This window comes from Orycteropus afer, unplaced genomic scaffold (assembly GCF_000298275.1).
Source record: "Orycteropus afer afer isolate SDZICR_OR568_19922 unplaced genomic scaffold, OryAfe1.0 scaffold00274, whole genome shotgun sequence".
NCBI lineage: Eukaryota > Metazoa > Chordata > Mammalia > Tubulidentata > Orycteropodidae > Orycteropus > Orycteropus afer.
Window position 1 is genome coordinate 4,092,889 of NW_006921861.1, and position 16,655 is coordinate 4,109,543.

Sequence of the window (16,655 nt, forward strand, 5' to 3'; positions counted from 1 at the left end):
AAAAGTGCAAACCCCAGGCTCAAACTGATCTCAATCCCCTCACCAATACCAGGCCCAAGTATGTCCATACCCATTAGGCTCCCATACCCTAGGGGGATCCACCAAACTATGCCTTAAGAATCAGCCATGCCTAGGGCCCTTTTCTGACCCACTAAGAGGTAGACAGGGGGCAACATGACACAGAGGGTTTAATTTGGCTTCTTCATCCCTCCTACAGAATCCATATCTACAGCTTCATGGGTCTGTGATAATCCACCTTTTGGGTTCCAAGTCCATGTCCCCGACCAACAAGCAGGGTTCACTCAGCACTCAAGAAGACCCTCTTATGTGCAGTATTGGTGTATGGGTGCCAGCGCCACTCAACATCAGCTGTGGCCTCCTGCTCCAGTGTGCCCAGGCGAATCATGTACACTGGAGGGTGAAGAAGAAGGGATATGAGCACTCACACAGCCAGCTACTCCTTCCCTTTCCTAACTGAGATGTGGAATAAAGACCCAGACTCACGCTTCAGCTCAAAGCGAGGCCCAACCTCAGTCAGCTCCACGTTGTGGCGGTCCATCTTCTTATAGATGTGGTGCCTAAGATGAGGGGTAGGAGCAGCTGTGGGTCACAGAAAACATACAAGGGACCCAAAGTTGAAAATGTAATCACTGGGGGCCCAGCCCATGAACTCACCGGAAAGAAATGTAGTCATCCTGGTTTACAAAGGTGATGACCCTGCGGCTGTCATCTTTGGGCACAGGGAACAGGTACCGCAGGATGTCAGAGACCTGGGGCAGAATTAAGTGGTGATGCCTGGCCAGGCCTACCCCCCACCCTCACCCAGAGCCCCCAAACTTACCCGCTTGCCTAGGCGGGAGGAGAATCCATGCATGATGAGATGAGGCTTGGCTTCTGACATAGTACCCAGGTCAGGGATGTCATGCCGCATGACGACATTGCATAGTGTGAAGTATGCAGTGGGGCCAAAGGGCAGGTGGCTGACAATAAACCCCACTGGTAGGGCCAAATGGGCTGTCAGAAAACCTGTGTGTACTCAGAGCACCTGTCTTATGCCTTTTCACCCTCCCGCCAAGGCTCACCAGGAGTGCCCCGGTGCTCGTGAACAACCAGCAGGTCAGTGACTCCATTGGCTTTGCAGGCTTGCACCAGTGCACCCACCTCATGCCGGCCTCGGTTCATGCGCTGTGCACCTGGGAACACCAGCTTTAGCTCCTGCATATGAACATGTTTGTCACGGTACATCCCAAGAACAGACAGGTAAATCTACTTGGTCAATTCCTGCCTTAATGTCTCCCACTTCCTCCTACTAGTACCTTTGCAAACATCTTGAGGCGGGAACTGGGGTCTCGGGAAGTGGTGATCATGATCTTGGGATCCTCAACCCCTGCCCATCGATATTCATCATCTACATGGCTGGTTACACCTATCAGGAGCATGAGAAGTGAGAACATGTTATTGTCTTAGGAAGCAAAATGCTAATTCAATGGTGGGTGAATTTATCCAGAGTAGTGCTGCTCCACAAAACTTTCAATGATGGAAATGCTCCATACCTGTACTGTGCAGTAAGGCACCCACAAGCCACAGGAGGTTATCAAGTATTTAAAATGTGGCTAGTGCAACTAAGGAATGGAATTCTCAATTTTATTTTAGTTAAATTACAACAGTCACATGGAGCTAATGGCTACCATAATAAACAGTACAAATTTAGACTTAACCAAGGCCAGAGCTTTAGTAATTTCTTTGATTATTGAATAAAACAATCAAACATTTGAGTGCCAGTGAAGGACTAGAGAACAAAATGGACTTATCCTGCCCTTCTCTGCAGAGCTCACGTTCTAGTAGGAAGAAAATTAACAGACAAAGCAAAGAATAGAATAAATAGAGTATTATCATATGTATCATTACAATGGAGTTGAGAGAAGACAGGAGAGCTGCATGTGGGGAGTGATGTCTACACAGAACTGTGAGAGTTCTTGGAAAATGGGTCCCAAGAGCCATTCTCCCCAAATTAACAGAGAGTAAAAAAGTAGAAAATCACTGGGCATGTCTAGTGAAGGACTTGGAAACAAGAGTGTGGAAGTATAGAGAAGGGAGTTGGTTCATGGGGTCAGAAAGCACTACACACATAGTCACCTTCACCACCAGCATCTTCAAACTCCAGGGATCCCTGTAAGGCTAGAGCCTCCCGGCGTAACTCAGTGGGAATCAAGCGGTTCTCTGTAGGGGGAAGATAGAGAAGGAGCATTGAGCTCTCAGTTTACATAACTCTCCATGGCTTACACACAAAAAAACTTGATAAAAAATATCTTTCTTACTCCTTTCTGAGTATAGCAATGATACATAATGGGAGTAAAGGATAGGAGAATATCTTATTTTACTTATACGCCAATCTATTAACAGTGGTTACAAGGACTTTCATTTCTCATGGTTCTTAATGCTCATGATTTAAAGAATCTCTAAAATACTTTAAGTATATATTGCTTTCAGCCAGAAAAGATTAACAAATAAATTTTTTAAAATAATTTTTATTTTGTCGTTGCTAATATACACAGCAAAACACACCTATTTTACGCTTTCCACCTGTACAATTCAGTGATACTATATTCTTTTAGGAGCTCTGGTAGCACAGTGGCTAAGACACTTGCCTGCTAACCAGACGGCTGGCGTTTCAAACCCACCAGCCACTCCTCGGAAGGAAGGTTGGGCAATCCTACTTCCGTAGTGATACTGCCTCGGAAACCCAAGGAGGGGTCGCTATGACTCGGGTTTGACTCGACGGCACATAACAACAAGAACAACAACATATTCTTTTAGCTACACAACCATGCTCAGCCTCCTTTTCTGAGTTGTTCCTCCCCCATTAACATTAACTCATTGTTCTCTAAGGTTGCTATATACCAGCAAGGTCACCCATGGTGGAGACTAAGACAGACTAGGAAGGAGGACACTGCCAGGTCCACTTCTGAAATAAAAACTGGTCACTAAAAACCTTATGAACAGCAGGGAAACACTGTGTGATACAGTGCTAGAAGATGAACTCCCCAGCTTGGAAGACACTCAAAATACAACTGGGGAAGAGCTGCCCTAGGTACAGTAGACCTTAATGATTTGGGCAGAACAAAGCTTTTGGGATCTTCATTTGCTGATGTGCCACGACTTTAAATAGGAAAAACAGCTGTAAGCATGCACTAATAATCACAATACAGAATGTAGAGAATTAGTCTAGGAAAACTGTAAGTTGTGAAAAATGTAATAGAACACACATAGATCAATATCCTAGGTATTAGTAAACTGAACTGACTAGTAGTGGCCATTGTGAATTGGACAATCCTATGGTCTACTATGTTAGGAATGACAAATTAAAGAGGAATGGCATCACATTCATCATCAAAAAATTTCAAGACCTATCCTGAAGTACAATGCTGTCAGTGATAGAATATCCATACACCTCCAATGAAGACCAGTTAATATGACTATTAGTCAAATTTATGCACCAACCACTAAAGCCAAAGAGGAAGAAACTGAAGATCTTTACCAACTTCTAATATCAGAAACTGACCGAACATGCAATCAGGATGTATTGACAATAACCAGTGATTGGAATGAGAAAGTTAAAAACAAAGAAGCATCATCACTAACTGGAAAATACAGCCTTGGTCACAGAAAAAATGCTGGAAATTGTATGATACCATTTTGCATGACCAACAACTTACCCATTGCAAATACCTGTTTTCAACAACATAAATGGTGACTATGCACATGGACATTGCCAGATGGAATACACAGAAATCAAATCTACTCCATCTGTAGAAATTGACTATGCTGCTATTGTTGTTAGGTGTTGTCAGGTCAGCTCCAACTCACAGTGAACCTACGTACAACAGAACAAAACACTGCCTGGGCCTGCCTCATCCTCACAATCTTTGCTATGCTTGAGCCCATAGCTGACGCCACCATGTAACAATCCATCTCATTGATCGTTGTTCCCCTTTTTCGCTGATCCTCTCCTTTACCAAGCATTATATCTTTCTCCAAAGACTGGTCCCTTCTGACAATGTGACCAAAGTAGGTGAGATGAAGCTTGGCCATTCTCACTTCTAAGGAGAATTCCAGCTGCAATTCTTCCAGGACAGATTTGTTCATTCTTCTGGCAGTCCATAGTATTTGCAGTATTCTTCAACACTACCACAATTCAAAGGCATCAACTCTTCTCCTGTCCTCCTTATTCACTGTCCAGCTTTCACACACATATAGGGCAACTAAAAATACCATGGCTTTGCTTAGGTGCACCTTTGTCTTCAAAGTGACATCTTTGCTCCTTAACACTTTAAACAGGTCTTTTGCAGCAGATTTTCCCAGCACAATAAGATGTCTGATTTCTTGACTACTGCTTCCACAGGTGTTAATTGGTGGATCCAAGCAAAATGAAATCCCTGACAACTTCAATTTTTTCTCCCTTTATTGTGGTGTTGCTTATTGGCTCAGTTGTGAGCATTTCTGTTTTCTTTAAGTTGAGATGCAATCCATACTGAAGACTGTAGTATCAGTAAGTAAGAATGGGAAAGGATACATCCCTAATGCACACCCTTCCTCATTTTAAACCATTCAGCAACCCCTTGTTCTGTTGGAATGGTAGCCTCTTGTTTGATTGAAACTCTCAGTATCATCAGTTAGAACAAGGCCAGTGACTAACCATGGAAAAGACCATCAATTCTTCATATGCAAGTTCAAGCTGAAGCTGAAGAAAATCAAAACAAGTTCGTAAGAGCCAAAATATGATACTGACTATATCCCACTTGAATTTAGAGACCATCTGAAGGTAAGATTTGATGCACTAAACACTAGTGATCAAAGATCAGACAAGTTGTGGTATGCCATCAGGGACATTACACATGAAAAAAAGCAAAACATCATTAAAAAGACAGCAAACGAAGAGAAGACCAAAATGTTGCCATAAGAGAAAGAAACTCTTGAATGAAGAGTAGCTAACATCAATAGAAAAAATGATGAAGTAAAAAGACTTGAACAGAAGATTTCAAAGCACAGCCCCAGAGGACAAAATAAAGGATGATAATGAAATGTGCGAAGACCTGGATTTAGAAAATAAAGAGAAGAACATGCTTGGCATTTCTCAAGCTGAAAGAACTGAGGAAAATATTCAAGCCCCAAGTTGAGATACTGAAGAATTCTGTGGGCTAAAGATTGAATGATGTATGAAGCATCAAAAGAAGATGGAAAGAATACAGTTACAATACCAAAAAAAATTGGTCAATGTTCAACATTTCAGGAGGGAGCATATGATCAAGAATTGATGGCACTGAAGTCTCAGCTGCACTGAAGGAATTTTTGGGGAAAAAAAAAGACTCTAGGAATTGACAGAATACCCAGTGAGATGTTTCAGCAAATGGATGCAGTGCTGCAGGTGCTCACTCATTTATGCCAAGAAGTGTGGAAGACAGCTACTGGCCAACTAATGGGAAAAGATCCATATTTGTGCCTATTCCAAAGAAATGTAATCCAAGAGAATGAGGAAATATTAAATATCAACAGTATCACATTAAGTAAAATTTTGCTGAAGGTAATTAAAAAATGGTTGCAGTAGTACATTGACAGGGAACCATCAGAAATTCAAGCTGGATTCAGAAGAGAATGTGCTGATATCAGACGGATCTTGGATGAAAGCAAAGAATACCAGAAAGATGTTTACCTGTTCTCTTGACTATACAAAGGCATTCAACAGTGTGGATCATGACAAATTATGGATGATATTGTAGAGAATGGGAATGCCAGAATACTTAACTATACTTATGAGGTCTGTACACAGACCAGGAGGCAGCCATTCAAACAGAACAAGGGGATACTGACTGATCTAAAGTCAGGAAAGGTATGTGTATGGGTTGTGTACCTCAGCATACTTATTCAATCTCTATGCAAAGCAAATAATCAGAGAAGCTAGACTATACGAAGAAGAACACGGCAACAGGATTGGAGAAAGACTTATTAATAACCCATGATATGCAAACGACTCAAGCTTGCCTACTGAAAGTAAAGAAGACTAGAAGCACTTACAGATGAAGATCAAATACTACTACAGCCTTCACTATGGATAATGCCTCAACATACAGAACCAAGTACTAAACACATTATTAGGCTCATTAAGTGGGAAGTCTCATGACACCATGACCCTAAACCGCCAAACTAAGAAACCAAATGCCATGAGGCTTTTGATTGTAGTTAAGCAGCTTCCCAATGGGGCGTCATTTTAAAAATATTATCTATCATACAACTTTTAAGATCCATTCAACTTTTTACAAGATGTACAACTTATTGACTGCAATTACGCTGATCGACTGCACAAACCTATCCTTATCAATTTGAGTTTTCCATCACTGCAAAGAGAAACTCACTACTCCATAAGAATCAACACCTCCTCCCCTCCCACCCAATCTCCCAGTCCCAGTAACTACTAATAAACTTTGGTCTTTATACATTTTCACGTTCTTTTCTTTTATCAGTGCCGTCAAGTCAAATCCGACTCATAGCGACCCTTCCTTGCGTTTCCTAGGTGGTATCACTAGGGAAGTAGGTTGCCCAACCTTCCTTCCGAGGAGTGACTGGTGAAATTGAACTGCCAGCCTTCCAGTTAGGAGTCAAACGCCTTAGGCATTATGCTACCCAAAAAACTCACTGCATTGAGTAGGTTCCCACTCATAGCTACCCCTCCTTGGGTTTCCAAGGTCGTATCTCTATGGAAGCGGATTTTCCAGATACCCTTACACCCTCCAGCAACCATGTTGCACAGAATGCTACAAGGAGCATGGCCAGGGCATGCTCTGGGTGAGAGTGACCAGGCTGTGGGCATGATTACTTTGGGAAATCTTTGACATCACTGTATAGAGTTGAACTGAAGAAAAGCATACTCTCTCAGGATCTAACATCTCCCTCCATTATACCTTCAACCCTCATTCACAGCAGCAGTCCTTCCTAACTATACCCAGTTGAAAACAAGCTCAGTCCTCACCACTGGGAAGTGGATGTTATGGACTGAATTGTGCCCCCTCAAAATATGTGTTGTAAATCCCAACCCCTGTACCTGTGGTTAGGGAGCTCTGGTGGGCCTAGCAGGTAACATCTGGCTGCTAACCAAAAGGTCAGTGGTTCAAACCTATCAGCTGCTGCTTGGTGGGAAGAAAATGAGGCAATCTATTTTGTAAAGATTTATGGCTTGGGAAACTCAATAGAGGTCGCCATGAGTCAGAATCTACTGGATGACAGTGGGTTTGTTTTTTTTTTTTTTTTTGTATACCTGTGGTTAAGGAGCTCTGAGGTCGCAGTGGTTAAGACATTAGGTTGCTAAAATCAGCAGCGGCAACCCACCACCTCTCCCCAGAAGAAACATGGAAAGAGTAGACAGCCTGCTTCTGTAAAGATTTACATTCCTGGAAACCCTGAGAGGCAATTCTACTCTGTTCTACTAGTCGCTATGAGTTGGAATTAATTGGATGACAGTGCGTTTGGTTTGTTTTTTAACAACTGTGGTTAGGAGTCCTGGTGGCACACTGGTAAAGAACCTGGCTGCTAACCGAAAGTACTCCGGTTTGAACCCACCAGCTGCTCCATGACAAAAGGTGTGGAGATTACAGAATATGATGGGGGCAGTTCTACTCTGTCTTGAACCCACTGTCATTCGAGTTCATTCCGACTTAATAGTGACCATATATTAAAGGGTATAACTAACTCGCTTCCCGGTTGAGGCGGCTGTACCTTCAAGCGCGCGCCGGAGCCTCTCCTTCCTCTCGCAGGCGGCTCGCCGTGCTTCCTCGTGGGCCTTGCGATACAAGTATTCGCGGCGCAGGCGAGCTTCGCGGCGCAGCTGTGACAAAGCAAAATGGGTCAGCCCCTTTATCTTCCTCTCCTCCCGGATCCCAGGGCCCACCGCTCCCAAGTCCATAAGCCACATCCCCAGCCCTCTGGGAGCCCCTAGCCACCAAAAAGAAGCATTCCTCCTACCATCTTGAACGCCACTCCCACGTGGGTTTAGAGGAATTTACAGTGTTCGCCAGCCGAATGCAGTCCCTCTCTTCCGCCCTCAACCAACAAGGTCGCTAGAGACTTCAGTACTGCCTGTTGCCTACGACAATGCCCAAAGTTAAGATGGCGAGCAGCGGAGGGTGTTGCAAGGCAATTGGCCAGTCCGGCAGCGCGTGCTCACCGAAGAAGCCAATACCTAGGTTGTCACGAGGTTTAGGCCAACCATTAGTAAAATGTCTACCTGTTGCAGCACTACCTGCTGTAAGTTTGTGGGATGCCTAATTTTAAGACGGCGAACCGCTTAAAATAATCACAATTAGAGGCAAAATCCAACGATTGTAAAAGCGGCACAGCGACTAACTAGGGGGTCAATCGCTGGAATTAAGTTCAAGGCCTCACCTCCCTTAATCAAAACTGCTCCTACACATTGTCTCTTCCATACTCACAGCGGTTGCCAGACTTTAAAATACTAACGTTTCCGTAAGCGTCCGTAAGCGACTCGGAATCACCCCAGCCCAAGCCGATAGGCGGCTGGCTAGCTTCCTTCCAGAACTGATCCACACACTTGCAAATTTGGCTTTCCGGTACTCCCTGACTGAACGCTAGCTCTTCACTGAAAGCTGCAGCTGGAAACGCCCTCTAAAGGTCTCATGCTCTGATTGGCTGTTATCTACCGGCGTGCGGTGATTGTGCGACCCGGAAGGACTCCGGCTCCAAAAGAGCTTGTTTGTGTAGCTCATGGCGGGATCAGACCTAAGGGCCGAGTTGGACATGTTGCTACTGCAGATGCTCCGGGACCTGGAGGAGCTAGAGGCTAAGCGGGCTGTCCTGAACGCCCGAGTGGAAGAGGTGGGGGCCTGCGGGGAGTGGGCGGGCAAGTGGCCACACGGAGATAAATAGGCTCACCGCTCTCCTTTCTCTCCTCAGGGTTGGCTGTTGCTTTCTAGGGCTCGCTATGCCATGGGTGCCAAGTCAGTAGGGCCTCTGCAGTATGCTTCCCGCATGGAGCCTCATTGCTGTGTCCGCACCAGGTGAGGAACCATGGATGCCGAGGCTAGGTTCGAACAGGAGAGGTGGGGGGAAGGAGCGAGGCCGCTAAGAATCCATCCTCTTTTATTCTTCAGTGAGCCCCAGGATGGACTCCAGAAGTTGTGGATGGTGAGAGCCGTCGCCCAGATCCCAGAGGAAGTGGGTCCCCGCGAGCCAGGTGAGCGCCCAACCGTTCCAGATAGGGCGTCCCAAGGTCGAAAACATAATGCCTAGGACAATTAAGGAGATGCTTTTAATTCAGTCTGTTGCGATAGAGGGAGCGCCCCAAATCAGAAAATCAAAATTGGGAATGTTCTTCAATTCTAGAAGTCTCAGCTGTACAGAAAAGGTTTATTATCTCTGTATATAGATTCTTTAAAAGGGACAGACTTCTAATCTCAGTTAATCACTCATAAAGCAAAAAACAGGGAGTTAGAGGGTCTGTGTCTGACGTTTCAGCAAGTTCAGGCAAAAGGGGAAAAGTTTGTGATTTTGCCATGTCATAGGTAAACAAGGGGGTCATCGGTGAGTCTTCAGGGAATCATGAGAAAGAGTGGACAGTCTTATTTAAGCCATATGGGGAAAGGTGATCTTTGCAGTAAGCTGTTTCTTGGAACACAAAAGATTGTTGGGATTTCGCTGTATTTTGGAATCATAAGAGTCAGAACTTTCATCACTGTCACCAAGAAGACAAGGGCCAGCAAGTAAATGCCCACCCACCTGCCTTTCTTTTACCAGCTCTGAGAAAGCGCAAGGGCCTCTCCCAGACTCCAGAGCCAGAGCTCTCTGCAGTGCCTCAGGACCCCCTGAACTGGTTCGGGATCCTGGTTCCTCATAGTCTTCGGCATGCCCAAGCCAACTTCCAGGAGGGTGAGTGAGCCCTGCCAATCAGCCGTGTGGTCCTGGGGCAAATTATGACTCTATCCACAGGGAGCACTTGAGATGTCAGGCCTAGAGTTAGTCTGCAAAGGGCTTTGCAAGTTTTCTACACTGTAAACTTTGGTTGAACATTTACTGTTGTTTTTTTTTTAAAAAAAAAAAATTAATTAGCTGTTAAGTGTTCCAGGGTCATGCTATATGCTGGAGAGACATCAGAGAACAAAAGAGACAGATGTCACTTATGGAATACATAGTCTATGGAAAGGAGAAAATGGTAAAGTGCAGATCAGAAAGGAAAAAAAAAAACTCACTAGCGTTGAGTGGGATCCAACTCACAGTGACCCCTCCTTGGCTTTCCGAGGCAGCATCACTATGGAAGTAGATTGCCCAATCTTCCTTCTGAGAAGTGGTTGGTGGGTTTGAACACCAGCCTTCTGGTTAGCGGTGAAATGCCTGAGGCACTATACCACCAGAGTTCCTGCAGATCAGAAAGTAGGCCCTTTATATAAAATCAGATAGTGGCAAATGTTAAGGGAAAAATAGGGCAGTGTGGTGAGTAGAGTGTGACAGGAGTGAGCCAAGGGACTAGAGAAGGCCTCCTTGAGAAGGTGAAGGAGAAAGCTGTGGATTAACTAGAGGAATAGTGCTCCAGACAGAGAGATTGACTAGGGCAAAAGTATCCGGTTGTTCAAGGAACAGCAAAGAGGAAACCAGTAGGTTGATGTGGAATCAGTGCCGTGTAGAGTGCTAGAAGCTGAGAGCAGAGAAGGTCCATATCTAGATGATTTGAAGGTTGTATAGGCCCTAGTGAGGACTTAGGGACCCTTAGGGTCGGATCTGACTCATAGTGACCCCTTCTTGGATTTCCGAGGCGATACCACCTTCCTTCCAAGGAGTGACTGATGGGTTTGAACCGCCAGCCTTCTGGTTAGCAGTCAAATGCCTTAGGTGCTACGCCACCAGAGTTCCTGCTCTTGAGTAGATGACAGCATTATTGGATTCCTATGGCTAATAGGTGGGAATAGTGTGGAAGGCAGAGGGCAAAAGTAGGTGCCTGGGAGCAGCCATGTATGAGATGAGGTTGGAGTCAGTGGAGGTAGGAATAACCTGTGGGATCCTGCTCATGTATTGTGAGTAGAAGCCCAGGATTTGCTTATAGATTAGACATAGATGTAAGACAGAGCAGTTGAGGATGAGCTCACAGTTTCCCTGTGAAATGCCTTGAAGGATAGAGCAGTCCTTACTTATGGTTGTTGTTGTTATGTGCCGTCGAGTAGGACCCGACTCATAGTGACCCCTCCTTGGGTTTCACTACAGAAGTAGATTGCCCCATCTTCCTTCCGAGGAGTGGCTGGTGGATTTGAACTGCCAGCCTTCTGGTTAGCAGTCAAGTGCCTTCAGCACTACGCTACCAGAGCTCCTTATTTATGGTAGGAACTTTGAATATTGAATTTGGATGTGGTCAATGTGCAATGCACTGACATCCAGGTGAAGATGCTGAGTGGACAACTGGGCACATATATCCGGAGTTGGGGGACACCAGGCTGACATTCATTCTTTTTTCTCTAGGCCTACAGCTGGCTGCAGACATGGCCAGCCTCCAGATCCGTATCAACTGGGGTCGAAGTCAGTTCCAAGGGCTTCAAGAGAAACTCAGGCAGATGGAGCCTGGGGCTGCTTGACTTGCATCCGTGGTCAGGACAGAGCACAGCTGTTCTCAGATGAGGCTGCCTTATATCAGGCCTATTTCCTCTACAGATTGTCCCTACTCCATCTCAGCTAATATCACCTCCTTAAAATTCCTCTAGTCTTTATGTTTCCAATTTTGTTAGGTCTGAAAATCTGAAGAGGCATATGGTTAATGTTGAAAGTCATTACTTTGAAACCACTTCTAGGACTGTGTTCTTATAAGACATACTGAAATGGGGCAGGTGTAATGCTGTTTATATTAGTGAAGAAAGAGAAACACCCTCATGGATAAATCAGCTATGGTTTAGTTATAGGGTGAAACATTATATAAACCTATGACAGGGAAGATCGACTAGAGCAAAAGTGTCTGGTTGTTGAAGAAACAGCAAAGAAGAAACCAGTAGGTTGACGTGGAGTCAGTCATGCACAGTAATGTATCATACAGTGTTTCTGTGCTATTGACAGATTTTCTCTGGGCAATTTCAAGTTGCTTCAGATCCTCGAAACAGTTCTAGTGAGGAAAATAATACACATGGCTGACAGATTAGGACAATATGAAACTAAGTAAACAAACCATCAAAAACACCTGAGTAGATGGGCATTCGTGGCAGGTTTTAAGCCTTGAGGTGGAAATGATTTGACTTAGATATTCAAGGGAATCTAGGAAGAAATTGGGTAAAACCTCAAAACACTGACTTTTGCCTCACCAAGAATGAGATCTTGCCTCTTTGCATATATATATTTATATGTATATAAATGTATATGTATGTGTGTGTGTGTGTGTGTGTATATATATATATATATATATATATAAATACACACACAATATATACAATATTTTTCTTTGGAAGTCTGTGTCCTTGTTTTATGGAGTGTGGAGTGTGACAGGAGTGGGCCACTGGATTGGTGATCTTTGTAGTAATTTCTAGGAGGTCTTTATGTTTTGGGGAAATTAGTCCTTTGTTCATAATGAAATACAGAATTTTTTTTTTTTTCTCCTGGTTGGTGTTTTGGCTTTCCTCCATTTGCTCTATTGTAAACTAAAACATAAAGCACTGCACAGGAAAATTAATAGCTTAATGAATAACTAAAGTTTACCATTATGGTAACTAACACCCAGCTCTTAATTAAGTTTTTTTAAAAAATAGAGTTTGAATTTACAGTCATCTGTTTATTGATTATTGAGTTTAAGATTGTAATTGACAAGGTGATGGGGAATTTTCAGATGTTTGCCTCAAGGACTTTTAAGATTTCTATCGGGACAATGAAGTCCTGCATCCCAACTTTGTCTTTTCTATTCTCATGTTTACATGCTGTACACTCATTACCCTAATTTGAGATGTCACTTTTGTCTTTGACTTAATCCTAGTGTATTAAAAAAACAAACAAAACAATCCATTGCCATCAAGCAGATTCTGATCACAGTGACCCTATAGGACAAGTAGAACTGCCCCATAGGATTTCCAAGGCTGTAATCTACAGAGTAGCTGATGTATTCAAACCATGGACTCCTTAATCCCAGTGTGTTTCAGCTTTAATGTTGGAGCATACATTTTGTTTCATTGATCTGCTTCTTAACACTGGCACCACCCAGTTTTAATTATTAATAGTTAATATATTTTAATTTTGGTAGGACAGATTTGTGGTTGGGTTAGGGGAAAGTTCTAGAGTTGATTTTGTCCATGTTGAATTTCAAGTTGCCAGTGAAAAGTCTAATAAAAGCACTCAAAAGGAACCCCTGAGACTGAGGAAAAGAACATTCCTCTGAGAAAGTGCACTGCCATTGAGTCAATTCATAGCTACCCTGTAGGGCAAAGTACAACTAACCCACAGGGTTTCCAAGGCTATACATCTTTACGGACGCAGACTGCCTCATCTTTATTCCATGGAGTGGCTGATAGATTTGAACCACTGACTTTTTGGTTGGCAGTCAAATGCTGCTTTTCCCCTGACACAATGAGTTGAATTTCAGACAAAATTCAGCCATATATCGAGTGACAGCTAGTGTTTCCTAAATAAAGAAACAGCACTTTCTAAATGCTAAATGACTAAATTCTTCCCCAGCAAAAGATATTTACATGGAATGCTGGTCTCATAGTGTCCTTTCTGGTGAGTTGTGTGTAGGAGCCCCCAAAACAGAGTCACTTAACCCAACTAAAATGGCTGGTCTAGGTCCGGTTCCAGATTCCATCTTAAAGTTTGCTAACTTTTCCAACATTCAGTGAACTTTGTACAGAGTTAAAAGCCTAATTAAGAAGAAGAAAAAAAAAAAGTCTGCAGTTAAGCCAAGGATAAGGGAAGAATGTTCCTGTGAGAGTGCTGAAGTGCATAAGCTTATAACACAGGTTCAGAGCCAATTTCCCTCAGGAGAATGTCTTTGGGAAAGAATGGTTTACAGTTATCCTGTAACCACTTATACACATCTGTAGCCTCTACTTTGGCAATTATCTTGTATAACCAATCCCAGTGACCTACATATGTATTCCAGATCAATCTCCTTTATTTCCATGCTTCAAGATACCAACCTGTGACTGCCTTACCTCACCAAGCGCTAATCGTAGATTTGCACAGCTAGTCCTTAACTCTACCGTATAAATATACCCTTTCTACTCCAGGGTAGGAGCTCTGGTAGCATAGTGCCTAAGGCACTTGACTGCTAACCAGAAGGCTGGCGGTTCAAACCCACCAGCCACTCCTCAGAAGGTTGGGCAATCTACTTCCGTAGTGATGCTGCCTCGGCAACCCAAGGAGGGGTCGCTGTGCGTCAGATCTGACTTGATGGCACATAACAACAACAGCAATAACAACTCCAGGGTAGCATTTGGTTTCACTGTATAAGATCAGGCGTCTCCCTGGTTCAGACTCCTTTCAAACTTTCAATAAATCTCTGCGTTTACTTTAATAGAGTACATATTCATTACTCTTTGACATTTTATGGTGTCAGATGATGTGGGATTCTAAGGTGCATAATCTTCAGCAATCCCATGGGACATAACTTTAGTGCTGGCCTGGGCCTCTTGTGCCCTTCTGCCTTCCTGGATTCCCAGGAATCATCTCTGGTAGAGAGCCTCTTAAATCAAACGTAACTTCCTTGCATTGAGTTCAAGATTTATTTTTGGACTGTCTGTCTTTGTTTCTTTTTATACTTTTGTTTTCAGTTAACTCTAAAAGTTTTTGATGAGCCAGTCCCCAGATTAAATTTGGTGAGGCAATATTCTGAGGTCTGATAGTCTTCCTTGGGAGAACCAGAGTCTAAGCACATTGAATTTTGAGCTCATTTTTATCCTTAAAGTGCACATTTTATGTTTTAGCATGCATTTAGTTTTCAGTGCACATTAAGACAGTGCACATTAGTGAGCAACCACTGGCACATTAAGGCTTAGTGAACATTTTGGCCTGTCAGTCTGCTTGTTTGCAGAACTAGCATGTGTTTACTAAAGACAGTCTAGAAAGTATGTGTAGTTCTTTTGAATTATCCAGGTTTTTTTGTGCACAGTAAATTAGGAAAGTGTAATTAGTATTTGGAAGCTTCTAAAAGATGTGCCAGGAGCTCTGATAGCATAGTGCCAAAGGCACTTGGCTGCTAACCAGAAGGCTGGCAGTTCCTACCGGTAGCCACTCCTCAGAATGAAGGTTGGGCAATCTACTTCTGTAGTGATACTGCCTCGGAAACCCAAGGAGGGGTCTCTATGAGTCAGGTCTGACTCAACAGCACATAACAATAACAGCAAAAGATGTGCTGCAGGGACCCAGGTGAGGGAAGGGAACCCAGGCCATGCCCCACAAGAACCAAGATGGGAAAGTGTGGGATAGGAGACAAAAAGGCCAGAAGGAACTGGAAAGAGTGAGGAATCAGCCGCAGGGATCCAGGTGAGGGGAAGGACTGAGGCCACATCCCACAAGCAGCAGGGCAGGAAAGCAGGGGAGAGGAGAGGAAATAGGCCAGGGTGGACTGGGACAGAGTGAGGAGGCAGCAGAGGGATCCAGGTAATGGTAGGTGGAGAGGTTTCCAACAGGTAAGGGAGACAAATGTCTGTATGTTTGTCCTACTGTGGTGATGTGTTGCTGTGAGTCTTGAAGCTATTCCACTGGTGTTTCAAACCTAGCGGGGTGCACATGCTGCACAGGTTTCAGCATGGGTTGCAGATCGAGACAGACTAGGAAGAAGGAAGAGGCCATCCACTTCTCAAAGAATTGGCCAGGGAAAACCTTGTGAATAGCAGAGAAACACTGTATGATACATTACTGCACAAGTTTATCAATAGTCCGGAAACATTGTCCAATACAGAGGTGGAGGATGAGTCACTTAGGTTAGAAGCCTCCAAAATATGACTGGGAAAGAGCTGCATCATCAGAGTAAAACCAGCCTTACTCATATGGATAAGGTAACACTTTCAAGACTTCCATTTGCTGACATGGCACAATTCAAATCGAGGAGAAACACTTGTAAACATCCATTAAAAATCAGAACATGGAATGTACAAAGTATGAATCTGGGAAAATTGGAAGTTATCACAAATGAAGTGGAATGCATAAAGATTGACATCCTAGGAATTAGTGAGCTGAAATGGACTGGTTTGGCCCATTTTGAATCAGACAACCATATGATCTACTATGCTGGGAATGACAATTTGAAGAGGAATGGTGTGGCATTCATCCTCACAAAGAATGTTTCAAGATCTGTCCTGAAGGACAATGCTGTCAGTGATAGGATACTATCCATATGCCTACAAGGAAGACCAGTTACTATTATTCAAAATTGTGCACCAACTATAAGTCCACAGATGATGAAAATGAATATTTTTAAAATCAACTTCGGCAGTCTGAAATTGACCAAACATGCAATCAGGATGTCTTAATTATCACTGGTGACTGGAATGCAAAAGTTGGAAACAAAGAAGAATCACCAATAGTTGGAAAATTTGGCCTTAGTGACAGAAATAATGCTGGAACTCGCATGGTAGAATTTTACAAGACCAATAACATATTCATTGCAAATACCTTTTTTCAACAACACAGATGGC

General features: G+C 43.6%; 2 protein-coding genes across 2 annotated transcripts; one reads left to right on the top strand and one right to left on the bottom strand.

Annotated features, from left to right (window-relative positions):
* Positions 1-298: 298 nt before the first annotated feature.
* IMP4 (IMP U3 small nucleolar ribonucleoprotein 4) lies at positions 299-7,963 on the bottom strand. The gene is made up of 8 exons (XM_007950521.1): positions 7,768-7,963; positions 2,137-2,220; positions 1,317-1,426; positions 1,083-1,215; positions 842-996; positions 676-770; positions 505-578; positions 299-411 (listed from the first exon to the last, which is right to left on the bottom strand). Exons 1-8 carry the CDS (start codon positions 7,961-7,963, stop codon positions 299-301), a joined length of 960 nt encoding a protein of 319 aa, XP_007948712.1.
* Positions 7,964-8,772: 809 nt separating this feature from the next.
* CCDC115 (coiled-coil domain containing 115) lies at positions 8,773-11,624 on the top strand. The gene is made up of 5 exons (XM_007950512.1): positions 8,773-8,883; positions 8,962-9,065; positions 9,159-9,241; positions 9,802-9,933; positions 11,512-11,624. The coding sequence occupies exons 1-5, from the start codon at positions 8,773-8,775 to the stop codon at positions 11,622-11,624; spliced, it is 543 nt and encodes a 180-aa protein (XP_007948703.1).
* The last annotated feature ends 5,031 nt before the right edge of the window (positions 11,625-16,655 follow it).